The sequence below is a fragment of the Dermochelys coriacea genome, chromosome 22, assembly GCF_009764565.3.
Source record: "Dermochelys coriacea isolate rDerCor1 chromosome 22, rDerCor1.pri.v4, whole genome shotgun sequence".
Classification (NCBI taxonomy): domain Eukaryota; kingdom Metazoa; phylum Chordata; order Testudines; family Dermochelyidae; genus Dermochelys; species Dermochelys coriacea.
The window spans coordinates 12,796,221-12,819,138 of record NC_050089.1 but is presented as its reverse complement, the minus strand read 5'-3'; the positions used below and the strand labels follow the sequence as shown (position 1 = coordinate 12,819,138).

The 22,918-nt window shown below is 42.1% G+C and overlaps 1 protein-coding gene across 1 annotated transcript in view; it reads left to right on the top strand.

Annotated features, from left to right (window-relative positions):
* Nucleotides 1–22,918, top strand: part of CBL (Cbl proto-oncogene) — a 52,097-nt gene that overhangs the window by 24,987 nt on the left and 4,192 nt on the right. The window contains exons 3-15 of the mRNA XM_038380592.2: nucleotides 6,037–6,183; nucleotides 7,797–7,953; nucleotides 9,973–10,094; nucleotides 10,641–10,778; nucleotides 11,790–11,877; nucleotides 12,459–12,590; nucleotides 13,565–13,768; nucleotides 15,375–15,506; nucleotides 16,514–16,891; nucleotides 17,680–17,774; nucleotides 18,538–18,693; nucleotides 19,204–19,307; nucleotides 20,672–20,854. Of these exons, the coding sequence (XP_038236520.1) occupies nucleotides 6,037–6,183; nucleotides 7,797–7,953; nucleotides 9,973–10,094; nucleotides 10,641–10,778; nucleotides 11,790–11,877; nucleotides 12,459–12,590; nucleotides 13,565–13,768; nucleotides 15,375–15,506; nucleotides 16,514–16,891; nucleotides 17,680–17,774; nucleotides 18,538–18,693; nucleotides 19,204–19,307; nucleotides 20,672–20,854 (2,036 nt within the window). The remainder of the gene's footprint in view (nucleotides 1–6,036; nucleotides 6,184–7,796; nucleotides 7,954–9,972; nucleotides 10,095–10,640; nucleotides 10,779–11,789; nucleotides 11,878–12,458; nucleotides 12,591–13,564; nucleotides 13,769–15,374; nucleotides 15,507–16,513; nucleotides 16,892–17,679; nucleotides 17,775–18,537; nucleotides 18,694–19,203; nucleotides 19,308–20,671; nucleotides 20,855–22,918) is intronic.

The window sequence follows — 22,918 nt, the reverse complement described above, 5'->3', positions numbered from 1 at the left end:
TAAAAGTGCTGTTTATTGAAGCTGCTGAACTTAGTTAGTATTTTAATGTCCCTTGGTGGGTACTCGGAGTGTAATTTTCAGAGGTGCTGAGCACTCACAACCCCAGTGTATCTCAATGGAGGCTGCAGATGCTTAAGTACCTCTGAAAATCAGGCTGTAAGCAACTGTTAAGTCTACAAGAAAATTTCAAAAAGGAGAAATGAAGAGCTGTGACATTGGCTAACCTTATGCTGCATCCTTTAACTCCTTTCATGCTGCAGGAACTCTGGTGCACTTTCAATGGAGTAAGCTTCCCAGGATGTTCGTATTGTATGCACACTTCAAACTATAATAGCATTATAGCTGGGCATAGCAGTGAGAACTATATAAATCATCCTCTGGAACAGTCTTTCTGGTGCAGACTGCTGCACATGAAACATAATGTTACACCAGTGCCAGGCTCTTGTTAGCACTGATGGAGTATTGGAAGAAAGTAGCAAGATGATAGCGTGACCTTAGTTTTAGGAAGGCTTTTATAAATGTAGTTTATGAACTGCAGCAGTCATTGGCTATTTGTGCAGAGGTGGGTTTTTTGTAACCCTGTGGAATTTAAATAAACATAAAATGTAACTTAAAAAAACCACTGAGATTAAAGTCTGCTTCTACTGTTGACTGTTCTGCAAGACTGAGCTCTTACAGTGGAAAAGTGCTTTCATCCAACAAACAGGAAACCGGAAAGGAACAGCCTGCTACAGGTCAGAGGGGACCAGCATCAGAAAACCAAACTGGGAGAAGCTGAGGCCCATAGGAAGGCCACTGTGAAGGATTTCAGTAGGACTGGAAGTACTTGATTGACCTGTTGACTTCCTGTGAGACACGGGGAGCAGAAACGATCATTAAGTGGGAAGGAAGTAGCATAACCATAGGGGAGGGCGAGGAGAATCAAGCAAAGTATCGGTTCAGTCTTCAAAACCTTCCATGGGGCTTAAAACTGGCTCAGCACATATTAATTGTCTGACTTATTCAGTTATCTGATCACGCTGTATTTCACTATGCTATTTCTTTTTAGTCTCTACAGAAGTTACTTGAGGCTTGCCCCTTGGGAGATTGGACGCTATTCAAGGGAACAAAACTAAAAGCACAATTCACACTGCAACTACCCAGTCTGCATTTAGTAATGCTTAAGTGTAATTGTATGTATTATTAAACTATCTTTAAACATTCTGTTCACACCTAAAGAATGGAAGCTCCAGGCTACAGCTGCAGAAGTTTATTAGCTAATAAAATACTTGGAGTTTTTTAGTAAGTGCAGAAGTTGTTAGTTCTTTGAACCTTTCTTCTTTCAGTCTCTAGATTGCTTTATTTCCCAGCAGTCAACTGTTCTGTGTCTCTCTCTGTCTCTGTATAAAATCTCACTAACAGAAGTGTGGAGTCCTATCCAAATTGCAGACACTTCAGTTTGAACCTGATGGTAACCAATGAACGGAAGCATCATGCAAATTTACTACTGAAGCTTAGTTTTTACTGTTGCAACTGAATCTACTACAAGTAGTTGAGAGATCTGACTTCTGCAATGTTTGCAGTCTTCGGGTGCGGTTTTCTAAAATGCCTAACTCAATGAGATACCTAAATCCCATTTCAGAGTAGCAGCCGTGTTAGTCTGTATTCGCAAAAAGAAAAGGAGTACTTGTGGCACCTTAGAGACTAACAAATTTATTAGAGCATAAGCTCTCACGAAAGCTTGTGCTCTAATAAATTTGTTAGTCTCTAAGGTGCCACAAGTACTCCTTTTCTTTTTGCTAAATCCCATTGACTTTCAATTGGATTTCTACACGTTAGTCGCTTAGGTGCTTTTGAAAATGTTACTCTTTATCAGCAGAACCCAAGTTGCCACTGTCATTTCCAGTTGTTTTGGGTGAATATTTACTATTTGATTTTGTTTTGAAGCAACAGTGAGGGTGAGAGTTGTCAGTGTTACCAATACTAAAAAAAAGTTACAGCCATAACCTTGATATGCCATAAACAGCTAACATACATTTGCTAACATGTATTTGGGCTGTTATTTCTTTACAAAGGTGATGTAGCTTTTAATTTCTTTCTGTTAATTTGTGTAATTGCAAAGCACTGGCAGTTGATATATTTCAGCAGTTGGTCACCAGGTATCAAAGAATGGTAAGTTTCAGTAGGCTCTTCAGAGAAGCTGTTAGAAGGGCTCTCCCTCCCTTCTTTCATTTTGATGATTTAAGTATGCTTGTCTGAAAGTGGCAATAACTTGGACTGCAGCTGAAGTTATAAATCCCTAGACCTTGGTAGAATTGTTTTGGAAACAACTTGTAGATCAGCATTTGAGAGTAGAATTGAAAAGTGTTGAAACTTAACTTTATTCAGCTCCAAGGCCTTTTGGTTATTTGCCCCTAATCCTGTCAGGATACTGTGTTCCTTTTCAAACATTCATAACCCTGCCTGCCAGCCACAGGGAGGTCTATAGTCTTTGGGGACATTAATTTTCCCCCAACCCTTCGTAAACTATAGTGTGTATGTCCTGAGTCATACTTATAAACTGTGCTGCTTTAGTAGCAGAAATCTAGTGTTACCAAGCTAGCTCAGCTGATCACCTTGCTCAACTGCATGGTGTTACTTTCCTAGAAACTCTTTCCATCAGTGATGTGCAGTGAGATGAGATACCACTTTTCCTGTTACGATTTATACTTCAATTTTACAAGAAGGTTCTCTGCATTTGCTGATGGTTTGAGTTAGTTTGGTCACTTCTTCCAAGTCAGGCTGTTGCGAAACTGACCATGTTGTTGGTTCAGTCCTTCACTTTCCATTTGCTTTTATTTATTCAGTTGGTTACATGCTCTTCTTCTGTAGCAACTAGGCATATCCTTAATAAAATGCAGATTCACACTGAACAGTACCAAGAAAAGGAGTACTTGTGGTACCTTAGAGACTAACAAATTTATTTGAGCATAAGCTTTCGTGCTTAGCTCACTTCATCGGATGTATTCAGTGGAACAGTACAAGCATCCCTTTCCTCCACCCGCTGCTCCTATGTATGATGTAAACCGATACGTCTTTAATCATGCATTTGCTTGATCAAAAAGATGCTGTGTACCATCTGATGAAGATCAGTAAACTCAGCAGGTAGTTGCCCGGAACAGGTTGCATGGCTGGGGCCCCTTAACTCATTATGTCCCATGTCTGATTACAGTCAATGTGTTTTTAGGGTCTTTCAACAAAAGAACCCATTGTGATTGTTAGTAGAGATCCAAATCCCAAAACACACTGTTGTTTATGGACTCAAACCAAGTCCCATTGCCCCTAGTAGCATATAGGAAGGCATCTAGTTTACAGAGTCCAGCTATACTTGGTTCTTCTGGGCTGCTGTAGAAAGCATGAAAACTTTTGTAGGAGTGTATTTTTTTACCCTATGGAAATGAGGACATTTTTCAAAAGCACCTGGGTGGCTTAGAAGCTTATGTCCCAGGCAGGTGTTACTTTGGTGCTTTTGAAAATTTTCTATTTTGTGGGGGCTATGAAGTACTTTTCACTATCCTTTTGAGTACTTGTAACCTAATATTTTTACAGTTTCATGTATGTTGTTGAATGTAGTGTGTGAAGCTCTCAAACAGCTGAAAGGAGAAACACATTGCATTAAAAATAAACCTTCAGAACTTTTCTTTGTATCACTGAATATTTGTAACTTGATTTCAATTAAATGAAACTTCCACTATTTACTTTGTTCCAAACATGATTGTTAGTGAGTAGTACCTCATCAGCTAATATCTTTATGCACTGCCACAACATTTGACTTTCACTGACAATTTTCCTTCCTTAGAAATGCTGCCAGTAAAATTCTCACTTTTGCAGAGGCAACCCAGCTTTCTAAAAGTGCAAGGTTGAGTTACTGATGCTGCTGAATGTTAATGTAAGTTCCCTGCACTTGCCACGCCTTCTGAAATCATACTGCACTACTAAAGCAAGAAGCACATACTAATAGTCTTGGCTTTAATAAGTGACTATATAGTCCCTTCTAATTGTGGGCTTGTTCAGGTATCCTTTACCCAACCTCTGTTCAATAAAGAAAACTGTGCAGAGACTTGCAGAATCTAGAACCATATGATCAGTGTGTTTGTGCTAATTTAACATAAGTCTTGGATGCTGTAATAGGTCTAAATAAGACTGTAAAATTGTGAGACTACTCTTAGAGAGAGAGCTGCTTCCTGCAGAGCACCTGAGTGCACCTTCCAGCTGATCCAGCTTGTGTTCAGCCTGAGCATCTGCTGGGCTCACACCTGATAAAAAGTGGGAGAGAGCAGATTCCTTTAATCCCAAACTAGCATGTTCTGTACATGTGCCAAACAACTCCATTAGCAAAGGCAGAACATGAAATGATTAGGAATGAGAACAGGACAAAGTGGCAAAAAATGACACTTCCAAATAGGGGCTCAAAATTTTGACTTTTTATGGCTATGTGGAATGTGAAATACTCTTCCCAGACTTTTCAAAACTCTAAAATATTGGGGATTTAATAAAACAGGTGAGTGAATATGGGGGTAATAAAGTGAGCATAGACTAGCTCCAGTTTGGGTTTGAATTCTGGGAATATTAGAGGAAAAGAAAACTCTAACTCATGTGTTTTAAATAGTCTCATTCTACATTTTGGGGCACAGGTCTATGGAGAAGTGTTTGCAAAGTGTAATAGAAGGGGAAGTGAAGAAGTAACTGGCTCTCTTGATGGGCTGAAGCTGGAGTCCAGTTCTGAAGTGAGTCAGGATGGCAGAGCTTGCACTTGAATGAGTTTATTTCATCTAGGAGGGCAACATGAGCAGAATGGGGACATCTGGCTGAAAACTATAATTCCAGTTTAGTGACAGCAGATGGCATCTTTCACAGAACTAATCAAAACAATGAGTATTCAAAATTAGTGAAGAAATAGCAGGCGCATCCAGTGTACATCCAAACTAACACTGCATTCAGAGATGTATTACCCTACAATAGTGTCCTTAAAGATAACATGTTTAAAAACGGTTCCATGTGTGTGAATCCCCTTCCCACCGTGGTTCAGTAGTCAAGGCATTTTTAGTGCTGAGGTGAGGGAGCTTGTTATGCCACCTACTGTGGCCATTGAGCAGGCTCTGCAGCTCTTCTGCTGCTGAAACCCACTGATCGCTAGCAATCTGCCTAAATTGTCTTTAGAAAAAGCATTAATCAAAGCAGCACTCTCACTGTTCTACCTGACATGAGCATTCATGCCAGTAGTTCTTTACCATCTCCCATATGGAGGGGGACAGAAACTACTGGACTACCCCCATTCCTAGTCTGCAGCTCTGTCCTTCCCAACACCCAGTGATAGTGGGGAGGAGGAAGAGAAAAGAAGCCTTCCTGCATAAAGGTGCGGGTGAGGAAAGAGAGCAAATAAACACCCCTTCCATCCAGAGCCATCTCTCAAGTTTCTGTCATGCCATCACTATCAGTTTCATCTAGGCTCTTGCTCTCAGCCAGGAAGAGTGTTATTTTGACTCCTTTGGAGGAGAGGCTGTGCTCTCCTATAAGACTTAAGACTTTGAGGGCAAGGGAGGAACTAGGCTGTGTCTTAGTTTAGTTTTGCCTAACTAAAAAGTGGCATCCCTTACAGGCAGCATGGTGTAAGGACTTGAGCATGAGACATGAAGTCAAGGCCTCTTGAATTCTAATCCTGCTCTGCCACCTGCCTTGCTATATAGCCTTGGGCAAGTCTCTTAACCTCTCTCCTAACTACAAAACAAATCTTAAAATACTCCCCTACCTCAGAAGGGTAATGAGGGTTAGTTAATTAGTCTGTGTATCCAGCACTTCCAGAATGTAACTCTCTTTAAGTGGTATGGGTTGGACAAAATGTGCTGAGAACTATAAATGCATGTTTGAAAAATGCTCCCAAATGGGGGATTTTTCAATCGGGGGATAGTTTCTGGATTTCTTCAAGCTATTTATGCATCTGGCTGACTTGCCCACAAACAGTGTAAAGTCACATTTTTCTTTTTAAAAAGAAACTTCTGCTTTTGTAATCTCTTGCAGGCGTAACCTGACAAAATTGTCCCTGATATTCAGCCATATGCTGGCGGAACTGAAAGGCATTTTCCCAAGTGGCCTCTTCCAAGGAGATACGTTCCGAATCACCAAGGCAGATGCTGCAGAGTTCTGGAGAAAAGCTTTTGGGGAAAAGTAAGTTTCTAAATGTGCTTAATATGAGAGATGTATTGTTTTTTTAAATGTTACTTCTGCTTTATGGAGTATGATTATCTTTTGTCAAATTAATCATAAAATTAGTGATGGGAAAGACCTATTAGATCATCTAGTCTATTCTCCAAGGTCCAGTGCAGGATTGTTTCCTATGTTATATTTTTCCAGTTCCTTGTCCAGTCTTTATTTAAATATGTCAAGTGATGGGTCTTTCCCCAAATTCTCTGGGGGATTATTTTACTGTTATGAAGTTTCCCTGGACATTCAGCTTCAACTTTCCTTTTCTTAATTAATCCCATAATTTCCAGCCACCCTAAATAATTCCTTTTCCTTCCTGCAAATGGTTATCGTGCTCCCCACATTAGTTGTCTGCTAGCCAGGCTGTTCATATTAAGTTATTTTAGCTTTTCCTTCAGTTAGTCTTTTCAGTCTCCTAATCCCTTTTTTTCCTCTAATAATATTTAGCATTTGTGTATTGCTTGTCTTGCTCAGTTTGCATAATGGCCAAATTAAGATGGAATAAAGGAGAAACTTAAGGGCAATATATGTTTAGGTACAGGCCAATGAGATGTCAGATTTATTTTTTTAAATCTAATAAAACACTGACTGTATTAATTTTAGAAATGTCCTCAACTATATTAGAGGAGAGGGTTTACTGGAATGGGACAATGACTTCTGACTAAACAATACACACCATGTAAACAGTGTAATTAGTACATCACAGATACTAAATTAATGTATTAATAGTTAGGAGTCAAAAAATGAAACCAGTTGGACTTGACCAAGAGATAGGAGTCTGAAAATTGGTAAGCTCTTTTCAGGGATCTCTTTATAGACTTCCTCTATATATTTCAAAAGGGAAAAGCACTCAATTAAATAGAAAGTTCAGGTTCTGGTCTCCACCATGTAGGAAGGCATCAGTTTATGGAGACCAGCTATACGTGGTTCTTCTGGCCTGCTATGGAAAGCACAAAAACTTTTATAGGCGTATATTTTTTTACCCAATGGAAATGAGGGAATTTTTCAGAAGCATCTGAGTGCTTAGAAGGTTAAGTCCCAGGCATGTGAGTTACTTTGGTGCTTTTGAAAATTTTATTCAGGCAAATCATCTCTCTAGATAGCTGTGTGCTGTCGTTTGACTGTCTAGGTCTCTGCTCCAGGGAGACTTAAATTAACTCTTCCTGTACCTGCAGCTGAAAAATGAAATGGATCAAATTATGACATCATGCAGCAAGTGCTGTAGATGCTGTTTTTCAGTGAGAACTGTTGGCTGCGCAGGCGTTAATGGGATGGGGGAAAGGAAGATCAGAGCTGGGCTTGCAATTCCAAAATTTTACTTTTTGCAGAGTAGTGAATTGGAAGATGACTGGTTTGCTGCTGCTTGCTGGTGATGCAGGGAAGTTTCTCCCTCATGCTTGACATGAGTATTTTTCTCTCTGAGTTCAGTTGGATTTGTCTTTTTACTTTTCTAATTGGGGGTGCCTGTGTGTACACGTTTGTATATATCATATATAGAGTGCAACACTATGGCATTGCATGATGATGTTTCTGAGCTCCTTTCACACTTGTGGATTTTTCCCCTCCTCCCCCACCAGGACTATTGTCCCATGGAAGACCTTCCGCCAGGCCTTGCATGAGGTGCATCCAATCAGTTCAGGACTAGAAGCCATGGCTCTGAAGTCGACTATTGACTTGACATGCAATGACTACATTTCAGTGTTTGAATTTGATATCTTTACCCGACTCTTTCAGGTAAGGGCAGAGGAACGTGAGTCACTTGAAACACTTTGGAAATATATGTAGCCTACTGCTTAGATAGACCTTCACACTAGGCTTTAAATAGTAAAATAACACTGTTAATACTATACTGACTTTTCTTTTCCCCTTATATATAGATATATAATATTTTAAGATTTAGAACTCTGCTGTTCGGTAGCATTGTGTGATATTTCTTGCCAAAGGGGGGAAAAAAGCTTTCTAAAAATAAATCATAATTGTAGCACACTTTCAGTATCCCTCCCCGAATCAATTTTTCCCACTTTAAAGGTCAGTTTTAAAACTGAAGTTGTGATAAACTTCCGTGAGCCAGGAAATGTGAAGCTCACTCAATCAGTCCATCCCTAACTCTCCCTTTTGCCCTTTTATTGTTGGATTTTTTTTCTGTGACGGAGTATTTAGGTTGGAATGACAATATGGAACTTCAGATTTCCTGGCTTTTGAGTTGCCACAATCAAAATGTTATATAAACATATCGTGTTTTCTATATGAAATAAACATCTATATTGTTAAATGGAATCAGTATTTATTTTGGGTAAAACCTAAAATAAATCTGTGTCACCAGTAGTACTTGGATAAAGAATGCAGCTTCTGATGGGGCAACTGGATATTTACAAGTACAAACACTTGCTACTTTGGCTCTGACTTGCCTTTTTTCCCCATGTGATAGGGTGGGTTGTAATTAAGATGTGTTTAGCTGAAAAATTCCCATATGCAGTGTTGTAGTGCAGCTGGTCAAATCGTGTACTTCTCTCTACTCTAGTATGTGAAGAGTGGTTTAGGAGTTGTTACAGTTATGAGTATTGGAAACTGCTGTGCTTAGTCTCTTGACTTTGTGTGCATTAATAATAACAGCACTTAGCATTTGTACATTGCTTTATGCAGTCAGAGCATTGTACAGACAATATTCTCACCACATCCTTGTGAGATTAGGTCATTAGGTATCGCTCTCCATATTTCACAGACAGAGAAACTGAGACAGAAAAGTGAAGTCACTTTCTTGAGGCCATGCAGCATGTCAGTGACAGAGCCGAGACATAGTTTCTAGTTTGTAATTCTTCGCTTAATTTTCTGAATTACTCTGAATTTCTCTATCCCTGTCTCACCTCTCAGTTTCCCCAGAATGGTGTGAGTGGTAGCCATTCCTGGGCTGCCTTGCTTGTGAGCAGAATGACTTATCCCTTGGTATTTGTTAAATGTGTATTGACTGGGATTTCTGTCCCAGTGGTGTTTGACTACTAAATTGATAAATGTCTCACTTAGTGGTTTCTTCCCCCTTTTTTTTCTACCTGTTAAACATTCTGAATTGTCCATTCTTCCTCACCTTTAAGGTTGCCTATCCTTCCATCTATATAAAGGGGATACAGAAAGTGTTCTTTGATTTTGCATTTTGGTCTGGTTGCTAGTTGAACAGAGTGCAGAGTTTTGTTTCTGTGAGCACTAGTAGATAACAGCAATATTTATACCTCATTCTTCTCCCCCAGGGATGGCCACCAGTCATAACGTTGCACTGGCAGACTATAACACTGTTATCCCCAAGCTTTGCAATACTTTTTGTTGCTCCATCGCCTTACGGGCAAGTCCACTGTAGCCTCTCTGATTGAATTATCATGGAGGTGTGGTGGAAAGGGATTCTTGGGATGCCAAGACTTACCTAAGGAAATTTTTCCTGTGTAGTTAAGGGGAAAGGGCCAATGTCTCTACAACTGAAACACCTCGCTATCTACATTTCTGGCTTGCACTGCTTCCTTTTTGTTGCTGCTACACTTTGCATGTTGGTATGGTTTGTCACCATCCTGTTGCTGTTTTGTGTTGTCTCCAGGGGGTGATACTCAAATCCTAATGCTGCTTGATTGTAAATAAGTTTTAGCCCCTGCAATGGAATAAGAACTCCAGTTTATTGAAGAACTGAACTCTTTGGATTAAGGACAATCAATGTGCATGGTACATCTTGGAAGTGCATGGTTAATGATATTTTTTTTGTTATTTCTTTAGCCATGGTCCTCTTTGCTCAGGAACTGGAATAGCCTAGCAGTGACTCATCCTGGTTACATGGCATTCCTAACTTATGATGAGGTGAAAGCTCGGCTTCAGAAATTCATTCACAAACCTGGCAGGTTAGTGTTTGGTAGCAGTTGCCTTTTTGAGGACTCTTGCTAACTCCTCTAGTTAGTTACTTTTGCAGCACCTGCTGTATCAGAGGAGGGTTGGTCTGACAGAGGGGTCTTACTCGGTGTTTTACTGGTTGCTGTTACAGTGCGCTGTGGCAGGGGAGGAGATTACTGCCTCTCACCTCTGGAGACCACTGGTTGCATGGTACGTTTAAAAATGGAAACCTTGTATAACCTTTTAAAAAACTTAATTTGAAACAGCAAGTGAGTGTGAGGACACTCATCCTTATTGCTGTGGATTCTGTGTTTAATTGTGCGCGCACGCGCACACACACACGAGTTTTTAGATGCTTCACTCGTATCAGATTGCAGGGTTCTCCCTTTGGGCTACAAGAGAGTAAAGTAGTAAAAGCTGGTAGAAATCCTCCAGCTACTTCAGCTTGTCTTTATCTTCCATCTTGAGATAGCTAGACGGAGGCTACCTACTTGGTACTTAACGCTTTTTTGGCTGATCCAATCAAAACAAATTTCTGTTCTTTTGTCTCTTTTCAGTTACATATTCCGATTGAGCTGTACGCGACTTGGTCAGTGGGCCATCGGTTACGTCACTGCAGATGGGAACATTCTCCAGACTATCCCCCACAACAAACCTCTTTTTCAAGCACTGATAGATGGCTTCAGGGAAGGCTTGTAAGTAACTTTGCATCAGCCTGTCACCCGTTGTGCTCTTTCAGTCTGCGGTGAGTGTACAATGCATCCCATTGCTATGGCCCCTATGATTTACCTGCTTTAATCCCGTCACTAGTTAGTGTACCTTTAGAAATGAGTGGGCTGATAGAACATACCTATCACGTTTCAGTCTCGTGTCATTCTGTCTGGTGACAAGTGCAGCGTTTTGCAGCGGCCATGCAGCTGATAGGGATATTGTGAGGGTGAGCATTGCGCAGTCCGTCCTCTTTATTTACGCCCTGAATCAGCAAAGCACTTGTATACCTATTAGTTGTCCTGTTGAGGTCGATGGAACTGCTCACAAGCTTGATTGTTTTACTGAACTGCGTTCTAAAAGAAGGAGTTTGACTCTTGAGAATATTCATAGAGAGAGCCATTTTTTTCATTGCTTATCTCTACTCCCAATGCCACTGTTGAAGGTACATGTCTGGTTTGTAGTTTCCTGTCAACCTAGTCTCTCCTTCGATTTGACCCTATACTGATGTCACAAAAATTAGGATTGAGTTATGACCTCAGTTTTCTTACTTTGGGTATTACAGTTTCATCATTAAGACATCACTGCAGGGTGGGTCATATAAGAAGAGAAGATTGGGGGCTGAGAGTGCCTTTTATTTAAAAAAAAAAACAAAACCAGAATAATTTGATCATTGGCAAAAGGGAAACCATGAAAACAGACTTCCTTTTTGCGTATTGATAAGTGCGGTATATTAGGGGGCTTTCTCTGGTTTGAAAGTTCCTTTTCAAACCAAAGCACCTTGGATTCCAAAAGAACTGAGATGCTCAGTCTTTGCATGGAAAAGTGCCCCTGTGAGGTGATCCCAAGCTGAACCTATAGATTGATTTTTTTTTTTTTGAGAGATCAGTGTTCAAGTATAGTTGACCTCTGCATTTTTAAAAAGAGATTAAAAAGAGGTTTTAGAAAGAAAGAAAGGTGCCTTTCTTTAAATCTTATGTCATATTTACTTGTTGTAGTTATTTATTTCCTGATGGTCGGAATCAAAACCCTGACCTGACGGGTTTGTGTGAGCCTACACCTCAGGACCACATTAAAGTTACACAGGTGAGCAAGAGGGTTCTGTCCTGTCAAACTAGTGCCACTTTTCTCCATTTTCTGGCCTCCTCAACTGCTTAATACACTGGTTCCTTGTGTACAAAGCAGCTATATCAGGGCTTGTAAGACGCACAAAAATCTTTGAGTGGTTGGGTTGGGGAAGACGGATTGAAAACATCAAACAAAACTTCATCTCTGTCTAGGGCTGATATGTTTTGGGTTCCTTGTTTAGAGTAATATGATAGTGCTGGCAGAAGGACACATTAACTCCTATGTCTTCTTTTATCTCTGACCTATGTGACCTTAAGTTGAACTTGAAGCTCTAAAAGGCTTCTAGGCTGTTTTAGGATAGCTTCAAGTCCATTTTTTTTTTCTCCAGAGATTGACAGAAGCATTGCTTACGGAAGTCTCTAGCACATAAAATTGCAATGTAACCTTAGCAAACTTCTGTTTCTGTTGAGCTGTGGTTTGATGCTGTGATTTTATGATTTTTTTTCTCTGTGTGAATATTGGGGTGGATTTCTTGTAGTTACAACTAATGAGGCCCATTATATTCCAGAGTGAATTATCTCTGTTTTCCTTCCCTCAAGGAACAATATGAATTGTACTGCGAGATGGGCTCCACATTCCAGCTGTGTAAAATTTGTGCAGAAAATGACAAGGATGTGAAAATTGAGCCATGTGGCCACCTGATGTGCACTTCCTGTCTCACTGCATGGCAGGTAAGGAATTGCCCCATTTGTGCACTCTTTCAGAGTGAAGTTGGTCTGTCTTTGGGCTGGGGTGATGTATCTTTTCCTTCCTTCTTCTCAAACTGTTTAGGTCGGGGTGGGCAAACTTTTTGGCCCGAGAGCCACATTGGGGTTGAAAAACTGTACGGAGGGCCAGGTAGGGAAGGCTGTGCCTCCCCAAACAGCTGGCCCCTGCTCCCATCCGCACCCTCCCTGTTCCCTAACTGCTCCCCGAACCTCCACCCCATCCAACTGCCCTCTGCTCCCTGACTGCCCCCCCTCCCCCTCACAACCTCCCGCCTCCTTTCCATGCAGCTCAGAGCAGCAGGAGCGTGCCACCAGGCTGGAGCCAGCCGCGCTCCCTGCGCTGCCCGGTAGGAGTGGTGGGCCAGAGCGCTGCCCGTGCGGGGGAGGGGCTGGGGGTGAGCCTCCCTGGCCGGGAGCTATGGGGCCGGATGTGGCCCATGGGCTGTAGTTTGCCCACCTCTGGCTTAGATCCTTATGGGTACAGACAATTTGGTAGTGGAGCTGAAAGCATAGCTTGAAATTCATATCAATATATCTATTGTGTCTTGCTCGAACCTCAGAATAATAAAGGATGCTAGAGTGTTGTCCCCACAGGATGCAGACTTTGGACTCTGCGTTCAAAACTGGTCTACTCACTAGACTCTCCTACCTTTTCCTCATGGTTGGTGCCCTAGCAACTACTTTCTTGCCTTACGAATAGTGTGTATGGGAGGGAGGGCTTTTTAAAAACCCGTTTTTTTTGTTTTACTCCAAATGATAAGGATCATGCTGTATTTATAGTGCAGTCTTAATTTCTGTTTCACTCCTTCCCTCCACCAAAATACACCTGCTAAAAAGATACTAAACTCCTTTGTCTGATAAGTTACTGTCCATTTTACTTGTTTTCATAACAGCCGTTGTTTTAATAGGTTTCTTCCCATCCCCCCCACCCCCTTCAGGAATCAGAAGGTCAGGGCTGTCCTTTCTGCCGTTGTGAAATCAAAGGCACAGAGCCCATTGTAGTCGACCCGTTTGATCCCAGAGGAGGAGGAGGGTTATTGCGGCAATGTGCAGAGGGAGCTCCCTCCCCAAACTATGATGATGATGAAGATGACAGAGCGGATGATTCCCTCTTCATGATGAAAGAATTGGCTGGTGCTAAGGTAAAGGCCCCACTAGGCCCGTGCTGCTGGATGTGGCAATAGACACACAGTAAGCTGGTTTGAGTCTTGTTGACTATGCACGTTAGAGTTGTTGAGCCTCAGAATAGAAACTGCCCTCTGTATTTCCAGGTTGTGGTTGGTACAGAGATGGTAAGTGCCATACTATTGAAACTTGCCAGTTTCATACCAGTATCTCTGATATTGTGTATGTTGTCCTGGAAGGTGGGTCTTTGTCCAAGCCATTAGCAGGGTGACATAACTCAATTCATCTACTGAAATACAAGACCTATATTTATAATACTTGTCTGCATGCTGAGCGATGCTGCTTTTGATTTATGATCTGTAATCAGCCTTATCAGCAGAAATGGTCAGTTTCCTCGGTGCTGAGTATAAGCAATCGGCTAAAGAAGGAGTTTTTCCAAGGTGCTGATGACTGAACTAAGTAGAGGGCAGTCTGATTTGCTGAGGAAGTCAATTGGACTGTCATCTTTGAATATGTTGTCTGATTAATCTGTGTAATAAAGGTCTGATGACTGCCTTCCATCAATGCCGCTTCCTGCCAGGGAAATGTGTGCAAGTAAGGCATTCTTTATAAATCACTGAGCAGTGGTTTTTTTTTTTCTGTTGGCTTATTGCGGCCACTTGCCCATCAGCAGTTAGATGTTCTGGTGCCTAGGGAAAAAGATTTTGAATCAGACTTTTTTTTTTAATAGTTAGTTTCACTTTATGTAAAATAGGGCCTGCTAATTAAGAATTCTCTGTTCAGATTTAATTATAATCTGCATTGATTCGTTCCTGTTATAAATTCCTTTTTAGTCAGCAGTTGAAGTTCCAAGCCACCGTCTTGGAGATGAGTGCTGTACAGCTGGCATTTCTTGGGGTCAGGATACAGTTCCCTTGACATGACCTGACTCCCATTGTGGTTTGCAGTAGGCAAGTGCTCCGGATGTGCTAGCACCAGATGCTTACAAATTCTGTCAAGCTGTTCAAAATTACCATGCTCTAGCCTGTATCATAAAGCAACTCTTATAAAGATAAGGAAAAAAGGAGTGACTGTTCTGATTTGTCAGGTGGTGAAACAGTTATCCAAGGACAAGAAGGAAGGTTTTGACACCGCTCCTGGTGCACGCTAATGATTGCTGTAAGTGCCGTGCTGTCCCATCATGGCAAAGGGACAACTTGCACACCTCTATAATATAACTCTGCTCACTGTGCTCTGCTGTTAATATAGTGGAGCATGTGCTCTGATGGTGAAAAGAAAATATGCCTACTGCAAATCCAGTACCAGTATTAAAGAATAGTTGGTCCAACCAAACAACTTATCAGCATTTTAGAGTGAGGTTTTTAGGTATGTGCTCATGTGGCTAAGTGCCAGAGTTGGGCCTGTTGGTAATTCACAAGGTTGGTTCCAGACAAATGCTGCAGTGCTATGAAACAAACATGACTTCTTTTTTGCATGCTCGGTGTTAATGTAGTAATTTCATTACAAGCTGCAGCAAGGTAACGTGAGATGTAGAACTTGAAGGCAAGAGGGGTGTGGTGCTTTAGATAGGATGTCTTCTCTACAGTTTGGCTCTTGTTCATTTTCTTTATTTTCTCTTTCCAGGTTGAGCGGCCTCCTTCTCCATTCTCAGTGGCTCCACAAGCCCCACTTCCCCCAGTACCCCCCCGACTCGATCTTCTGCAGCAACGCGTGTCCATCCCTTCTGGAGCTTCCAGCCCTGGGACCACTTCCAAGGTGAATTCTTCTTTTCACCCTTCTCCAAGGTCCTTTATTGAATGCGGGGAGATATGGGAAAAGTGTTGGACTGTCTTGACTCTCTCTTCAGACTCTACCTTTTCTTCCTTCCTCTCCACAAGTCATTTCAGACCAGCTCTTTTCTTCCATCCAAGGAGGGCCCACAGTTCTCCCAGAAAGCAGTTTGTCCTTCTCAGTCTTCAACCAGTACGCCTCTGACTACTCCACGTGGAGCTGCATTTATGGAACTGTTTGTTCCAGCTACTAGCCTAGCTGGGTGAAGCTGGTTCTTGTATTCCCTTTCCAGGTTTTCCACAAAGCATTTTTTTTTTCCAGAGAGAAAACTAGGGAAGGGGAAGGGCATTAGAAGGAAGAGATGGTCATAGAATCATAGAATATCAGGGTTGGAAGGGACCTCAGGAGATCTAGTCCAACCCTCTGCTCAAAGCAGGCACAATCCCCAATTTTTGCCCCAGATCCCTAAATGGCCCTCTCAAAGATTGAACTCACAACACTGGGTTTCGCAGGCCAATGCTCAAACCACTTTCCTTTATGACCAGTAGAAGGAGGAAGCACAGTATTGGTAGCATTGGGCATATTAGTGGTGGTTGGGTTTTTTGGAGTGGGTGGGAGAGGTTGTGGGTTGGTGCTGAAAGGTCAGGTGGGAAAATAACCAATCTTATAAATCAGTGTTTGATAAAAATTCACTTGTGAATTCAATCTGTACAAGAAGTTCAATGAAATAGTGACAATTCTGGTAGGGATCCTTTATGGTGCCATTGTGGGCAGCAAGAAAGCAAACCTGGGACTTAGTATGTATTCCAGGCCATAAATGATTAAATGTTGTATCTAAAGGTCTATGGAGGATATAGCTGGGAGTTATTTCATGTTCTATGGCTGCTCTAGAGTTAATTTCGTGTAAGAAGCGTCCTAACTGGGATACATGCAATGGGCTGGACTTCCTGCTTGTTAAGCTGTGGTTTTAAATGTCTGATGTTGTCTTACAGGTTGCTCCTGGTCCCCTCCATAAAGATAAACCTTTGCCGGTACCTCCAACACTCAGAGATCTCCCACCACCGCCCCCACCAGACAGGCCATATTCCATTGGGGCGGAGAGTCGACCTCAGAGACGTCCTTTACCCTGTACACCAGGAGACTGTCCTTCCAGAGACAAATTACCCCTCGTACCTTCCAGCCGTCAGGGGGAGCCCTGGCCATTGCGGCCAATTCCAAAAGCGCCATCCGTAGCTCTTAGTCCTAGTGACCCTTGGGCAGGAAGAGAGTTGACGAACCGGCACTCGCTCCCATTCTCACTACCATCTCAGATGGATTCCAGGCCTGACGCTCCTAGGCATGGGAGTACACTCAGCTTAGACACCACAGTGGTAAGTCACCAGTGTGTGGCATCCTGCTTTCTAGTGGTGCAGGACTGCTTTCTGTGAGTGGGAGAGACGGAGAATGCTGCTTGTATAAGACTTCTCTGAAGTGATGATAAAGCTGAACTATCATTTTTGTTCACATTTTTCATACAAATTATAAGTGCTGGATCAAGAGCTGTGAGCAATAAAATCCTCCCATTGGATGTCATGGCCCTGACATTATGCATCACACCCAGCCCAGAGTGGTCTGTAGGAGGGGAGACTTCAGTCCTTTGGCATCTCTTTTGAGATGGCCAGGAAGGTGGTCAGGTAGTGCTGGTTGTGGTGGGCTTTTTTGGGATGTGGTTTCCTTGTCCATTGACAGCTGGACTAAGAGCCCAGCTCATTTTAAATGGTTGCTATCGGTTGGCAACAATTTACAGTCACTATTGACTTTGGATCTGTGTTGCATGTGGGGACTTGATACCCCCACCACCATCTGTAGCACATTGTGATGCAGTAGATTACAGTCAAGAAGAAATGCTTCCCAGAACATTTTACTTTCTTTCATTTTTTAACCCTTATTTGTTGTTTCCTCCAACTCCACGCTTCTTCAGAGTTTGAAAGCCAGTGTACTTTTTAAATATCAACAAATTCTTTTGCAGGTACAAGGTTTCTTGAAATGGATGATTCAGAATGTCAAAGAAGCTCTCCTTTCTCAGACAAGAATTGGTGCTTTGGATGATAGGACATTGACGTCTGTTTGAATCTGCTGACAGTAGTGCTATTTCTAACCTATGGTTTCTTCTTTGCAGAACTTGAACAGTGGTCCCCCAACAGGCTCAGAATATGAGCACCCCAAAATAAAACCCTCTTCATCTGCCAATGCTATCTACTCTCTAGCGGTCAGGTGTGTTACTTTTGAATGAAGGCTCTCTTCTTGTAGTAGAGATAATCAGTTTCAGGATTGCTGTAGATGTAGAGAGGGCAGAAATGTACTTCTGGGTCTTTATTTACATCTTGGTACTCTTTGGTGGCAGGGTTAGAATCTGACATTATATAGATGGCCTGAGTTTAGGATTCAAGCTCTGGATTGTTAAAAACATATACAAACAAGGAAAAGTCAATCTCTCAGCAAGTATCCTTAGTATTAGATCTACAACTGGTAATTTCGAGTGTTACTGGAATGGTAATTACCCAGAATTGTTGCAGTCTCAGACAACATGGTGTGCAGTGTCCTGTGCCTTTAGACACAGCACTACATATGGTATGAGGGAATATATATGCTGAAATGAGGTTGAAATGTGAGATCCTCCAGTGGCTAGTATTTCTCTATGGCACTGTTACCATGCACCTTGGACAAGACTTTTGCTTATTATTTCACCGTCAAATCAGGTCTCACAATTACATAGCTCAGAATATCAATAAGCCAGGTTGTTGCTTCAGTCAGAATCAGTTTGAAAAGCCTTGCTTGAAGCTTTGGCTTTCAGTTCTTGAGAGCTGAGGGTTGCCATTTTGTTGTTGTTTGGATTAGCTGCTTTTCAAACTGATTTAGTTGTTTGGATTAACCGTTGTTTGTTTTTATTTGCATTAACTGTTTTTCAAACTGATTGTGGTGATGTTTGGATGAACTGTTTTTCAAATGCTCTTGATCCTCTTCCTTCTGCCCCCAGACCACTGCCTGTGCCAAAACTGCAACAGGGGGAACAGTCTGAAAGCGATGAGGATACTGAATACATGTCACCATCCTCTCTGCCTCTGGTGCCACCTGGTTCTGCCCAACAAAAAACGGAGATGAAACTGCCTTTGGAAATGACTCATGGTTTACGGTGAGATTATAGTTGTGTCTGCTGCATTTACAACCCCACCCATCCAAGGAGACTTGTTCATTTATTCTGGCTGAGGTTTTAATCCCATGGTTTATCTGCTGCCTGGTTCCCTCTGGTATTAACCAGATCTAGATTAGAATAGTGGGATAAATGAAATGTGAACATTGCTCTGGTCTGAGTCCTTTTATAGTGGATTCAGTTCACCCCTGTCCCCAGGCCATTTTTGTGGTTGGTCCTTTGACACCAGCAGACATAGAAATGTAATGTTCCATGTACAGCTTTGTTCCCTCACTTTCCAGGTATACCAGTTAAATTTTGATCCGTTAAGTTGAAATGGAGACAATGTCAGAATATGTATGAGAGCAAATATTCTCTGAAAGAAAGTAGGTAGCAGAGCTGTGCTTCATATCACAGCATGCATCTGAGAGGAGTCTACATGACAGATTGTAGGTGAGGAGGAAACTACTGTTGCATATCTGAAGGGAACATTTTTTTCCACCTTTCATTCAGAGAGTTGGAGTGTGATCAGCCAAATAATGTCTGTATGTATGAAGCTATGTACAACATTCAGTCCCAGGCAACATCCTCTGACTTGGAGACCACCAACACTTCTGGTGAGTGGGCATAAATGCATGTTACAAGCACCCACGAGAGAAATTGGGTAGGAGTGAATTGATAAGATTCCCAATTTAAATAGTATTTAAGCTATCATTTAACAGAGGTGTCACTTGCTGTTCAAGGTAAATAGTTTGTCATATGCATAAGTGTTCAATTGGCATTGCCTACAGACTACAAACTGGGATGTCGGTAAAGAGAACCTAATTTAACATGGGTTTAAGACACTCGTCGGTTGCTTAAAAGAAATAATTGTTATAAAGGTTTTGTATGAAGTGGTAGTTGCTGTAGGTAGCTGGGATGGAAATGGTCAGCCCAGACTTGTCATCTTTCTGTTTCCAGCTGTTCCCATTAATTCTCCTCATTATTATTGGTAATTTTTATTGAATTTATGAAATTCCTCCCTCTGTGTGTATCTGACACTCCTTTTCTAGTGTGAACCATTTCAAGTTGCTGATTCTTAATGGAGTAGGCAAAGGCCTATGCACTAATGTGGCAGTTGTGATTAGTGGAGATATCACACAGCAGGTCTCTAGGGCAATTTTTTTGGGGTGCCAGCATTCTTACTGATATCCTGAGGAGTTTTCTGTCATTGGAGATCAAGGTGAACCCAAATCTTGACCCTTTTGGGGACTGATGCAAGACCTGTCTCTTTTCATAGCCCGTGCCCCACATTAACACAGCTTCAAAATGACTTGGCTATTGATTCTTGAAAGGGAATAGCCAAGAATGAGCATGCTCCAGATAGTACATATATTGAGGGAGGGATGGCGTGTTTGTGTCCTTTTCCTGGCAGAATGATGAATTCCATTTTGTATGTTATGCCCTGGATACTACTGTGATTGATGCATTAGAAGATAGTTAACTTTACTAGAAAGGTAAAGAACAACCCGCAGCTGCACACGCAGACCTGCCTGCAGAAGGCTGTTCGGTGGGACACAAAGTGTACAGTGTCTCTCGTGCCCCCTTTTGCTTTCTGTCTAGTTGAATGCCAACTGCAGAAACTCAGGGAGCACTCAGCCAAGGTGAATTTGATCTTAAAGCATCTGCATTGCTGCGCAAGCATAGTGTAAAGTTTAAAATTAAGCAGGAAAACTGAAGAGTTTGTGTGTTTGGGAGACACCTGGGTTTTTTAAAAAATGTACCATGTGAGGCAGGGGTAGGTATTTACAACACTTCCACTGTGATACTTTTTATTCACTGCCTCTTGGGAAGAACTTCTGGACTAAGGTTTCAACAAGAGACCCTTAGTATCTGCTCTGTGAAGGCATGTGGACTGATGTGAATGGAATATACAGCCTGCCTTAAGAAAGGGAAGGCTCTATTCAAGCACTTGGAGCTAATTGTGTGTGTATTTTTCTAGATGAGGGGGATATGGCTGCAGCCAGTGTTATCAATGGCCCAGAAGAGTCTGAGAATGAAGAAGATGGATATGATATCCCCAAACCACCTTTACCAGTCGCCACAGCTCGTCGCACACTGTCTGATATCTCCAATGCCACTTCTGCCTTCAGCCGAATGTCTCTGGATTGTGATCCCATCACAGGTGAACACCCTTACCTCCTGATTTTGCTGCAGTGTCTGATAATTTGGTACACATCATTGAAGCTTCTCTGTCACTAACTTGTTATTGCCTTTATGCTAGAGAAGAATCAGTTCTGTATTCCAGAGGTACTCCAGCCCTGAAGGGTTAGGGTTGATTTAGATCTTAACATGTGCTGCACTAGCCATTTAAACCATTTGGTGTTTGGATTTGCAGTTGGCAAAACCCACCATATTTACCTGGTCATCGAGAATACTCGTCTATGGAAATTAGGTTTACCTGTAGTACTCACTGGCAGGGGAAATAAGACACAGACTATAGCTGGACTTAAAACTGAGCTTTCTGATGTTATTGCCCCTAAAGACATTGGTAACTCTATAGGCAAAGGTAGTAAGAAAGACCAATCTTTGATCTTCTGCATCCGATGAAGTGAGCTGTAGCTCACGAAAGCTTATGCTCAAATAAATTTTAGTCTCTAAGGTGCCACAAGTCCTCCTTTTCTTTGTGCTAGGTCAGACTCTTGGGTATCGTTCTTTGCCAGCAGATGGAGCTAGTATTCTGAAACTGTTTGGTGATGTCTACTCTGTAGCGAGAAGGGACTTGCTGGTGGTTTGTGTCTCCAGACTGTAGAAAATAGTGCTGTCCTGGCTCACATAGACTTGGTAAGAGAAAATCAAGGCTCACTCTGTCCAAAAATCTTGTTCGAGCCTGGGACTTCTATTCTGCAACTATCTAGTCACATTTGTTGGAGGCACTGACCACCTTGGGGTTATTAGTCTTGCATCTTGTGAGGCTACTCTAGTGAGGAGTTCAGCATGCCTGATTTCCCCCCAGGAATCAAAGGCTACTCCCAAAGGAGGAGGATGTGATAGATGTGGCAAGGGGCTCAGAGGGAGAAGTAGGAAACAGTGCTTGCTGCTCCCAAGTCCTCTAACCTAGCAGAGACTCTAAGCAAAGAGCAGCTCAAAGTAGCACCTTGCCGCTCAGATTCTCCTGGCAACACCCTTCAGAGGGTGTCTTCCTTGCCTTGATCAGTGCCTTCCAGGTCTTTGCCTGGAAGTTTCAGATTCCAGCTTTCCTTCCTGGAGAGCCTCCAAGAACTTTTCCCTGAGTCTGAGCTTCCACTCCCTCAGAATACTCTCCTCCAGCCCTGGGAAAAGCAGCAGGATTTCAATAGGTTTGCCACACACGCCCTTCCCGGCATCTCCTCTCAATGCCCCACAGTGTTCATAGAATACCATGGGTGGGATAAAAGAGGAGCAGAATCTGCCATCTTTCTGTTTCCAGCTGTGCCACTGACTCACTGTGTAACCATAGGGTTAAGGGTCTTCCTGTCTCCGTGCCTCAGTTTCCCTGTCTGTAAAGTGGAGATAATACTACTGTCCTTCCTTTGTAAAGTGCCTTGAGATCTACAGATGAAAAATGCTTTAGGAGGGCTAAGTATTATGATTTTGGCGAGTTTTTGTTGCTGTCTGAATCATGGGGTATTGGCTCTTGTCAGAGGCTGGCTGCTAGGTGGGATGGACCATTATGGCAATGACTGTGCTCTCATGTCCTGTACCATAAAACCTAGCTTCCTTTACACTTGTAACAAGGCTACGTATTCATGGCTACTGTTTTAGCATGACCTGCTGTCTCTGAAACATGATCCAGCTTATGGTGAACTACCTATTTCTAAGGCAAATTGTGGAGGGAGTTCCTGTTCGCAATTGTACAAAAGGCTTTTTGTTTATTTTTAAGCTGCTTGCTTTTCCTGGAAGGTTAGTGAGTTGAACTGCATGTTGATGGATGAGGCAGCGTCAGTGAATCTATTGCCTGTTGTGATTTTGATATATTTTTCAGAAAGCCTTCATCATGGTGACTGCTTCCTTCCTGACACCAGTGCTTCAGGGCTGGCTCCTTTAACTAGTTTGTTTCGGAGTTCTTACTCTAAGGACTGGTACACTTTGCAGAAGTTTATCCTATTGGAAAATGCCATCTTCAGGCGCCTGAGGGGTTACCCCAAAAGGCAAATCAGACTTTCTTAAGATGTTCAGCATTCATGTTGAAAAGTTTCCAGTGATTTGA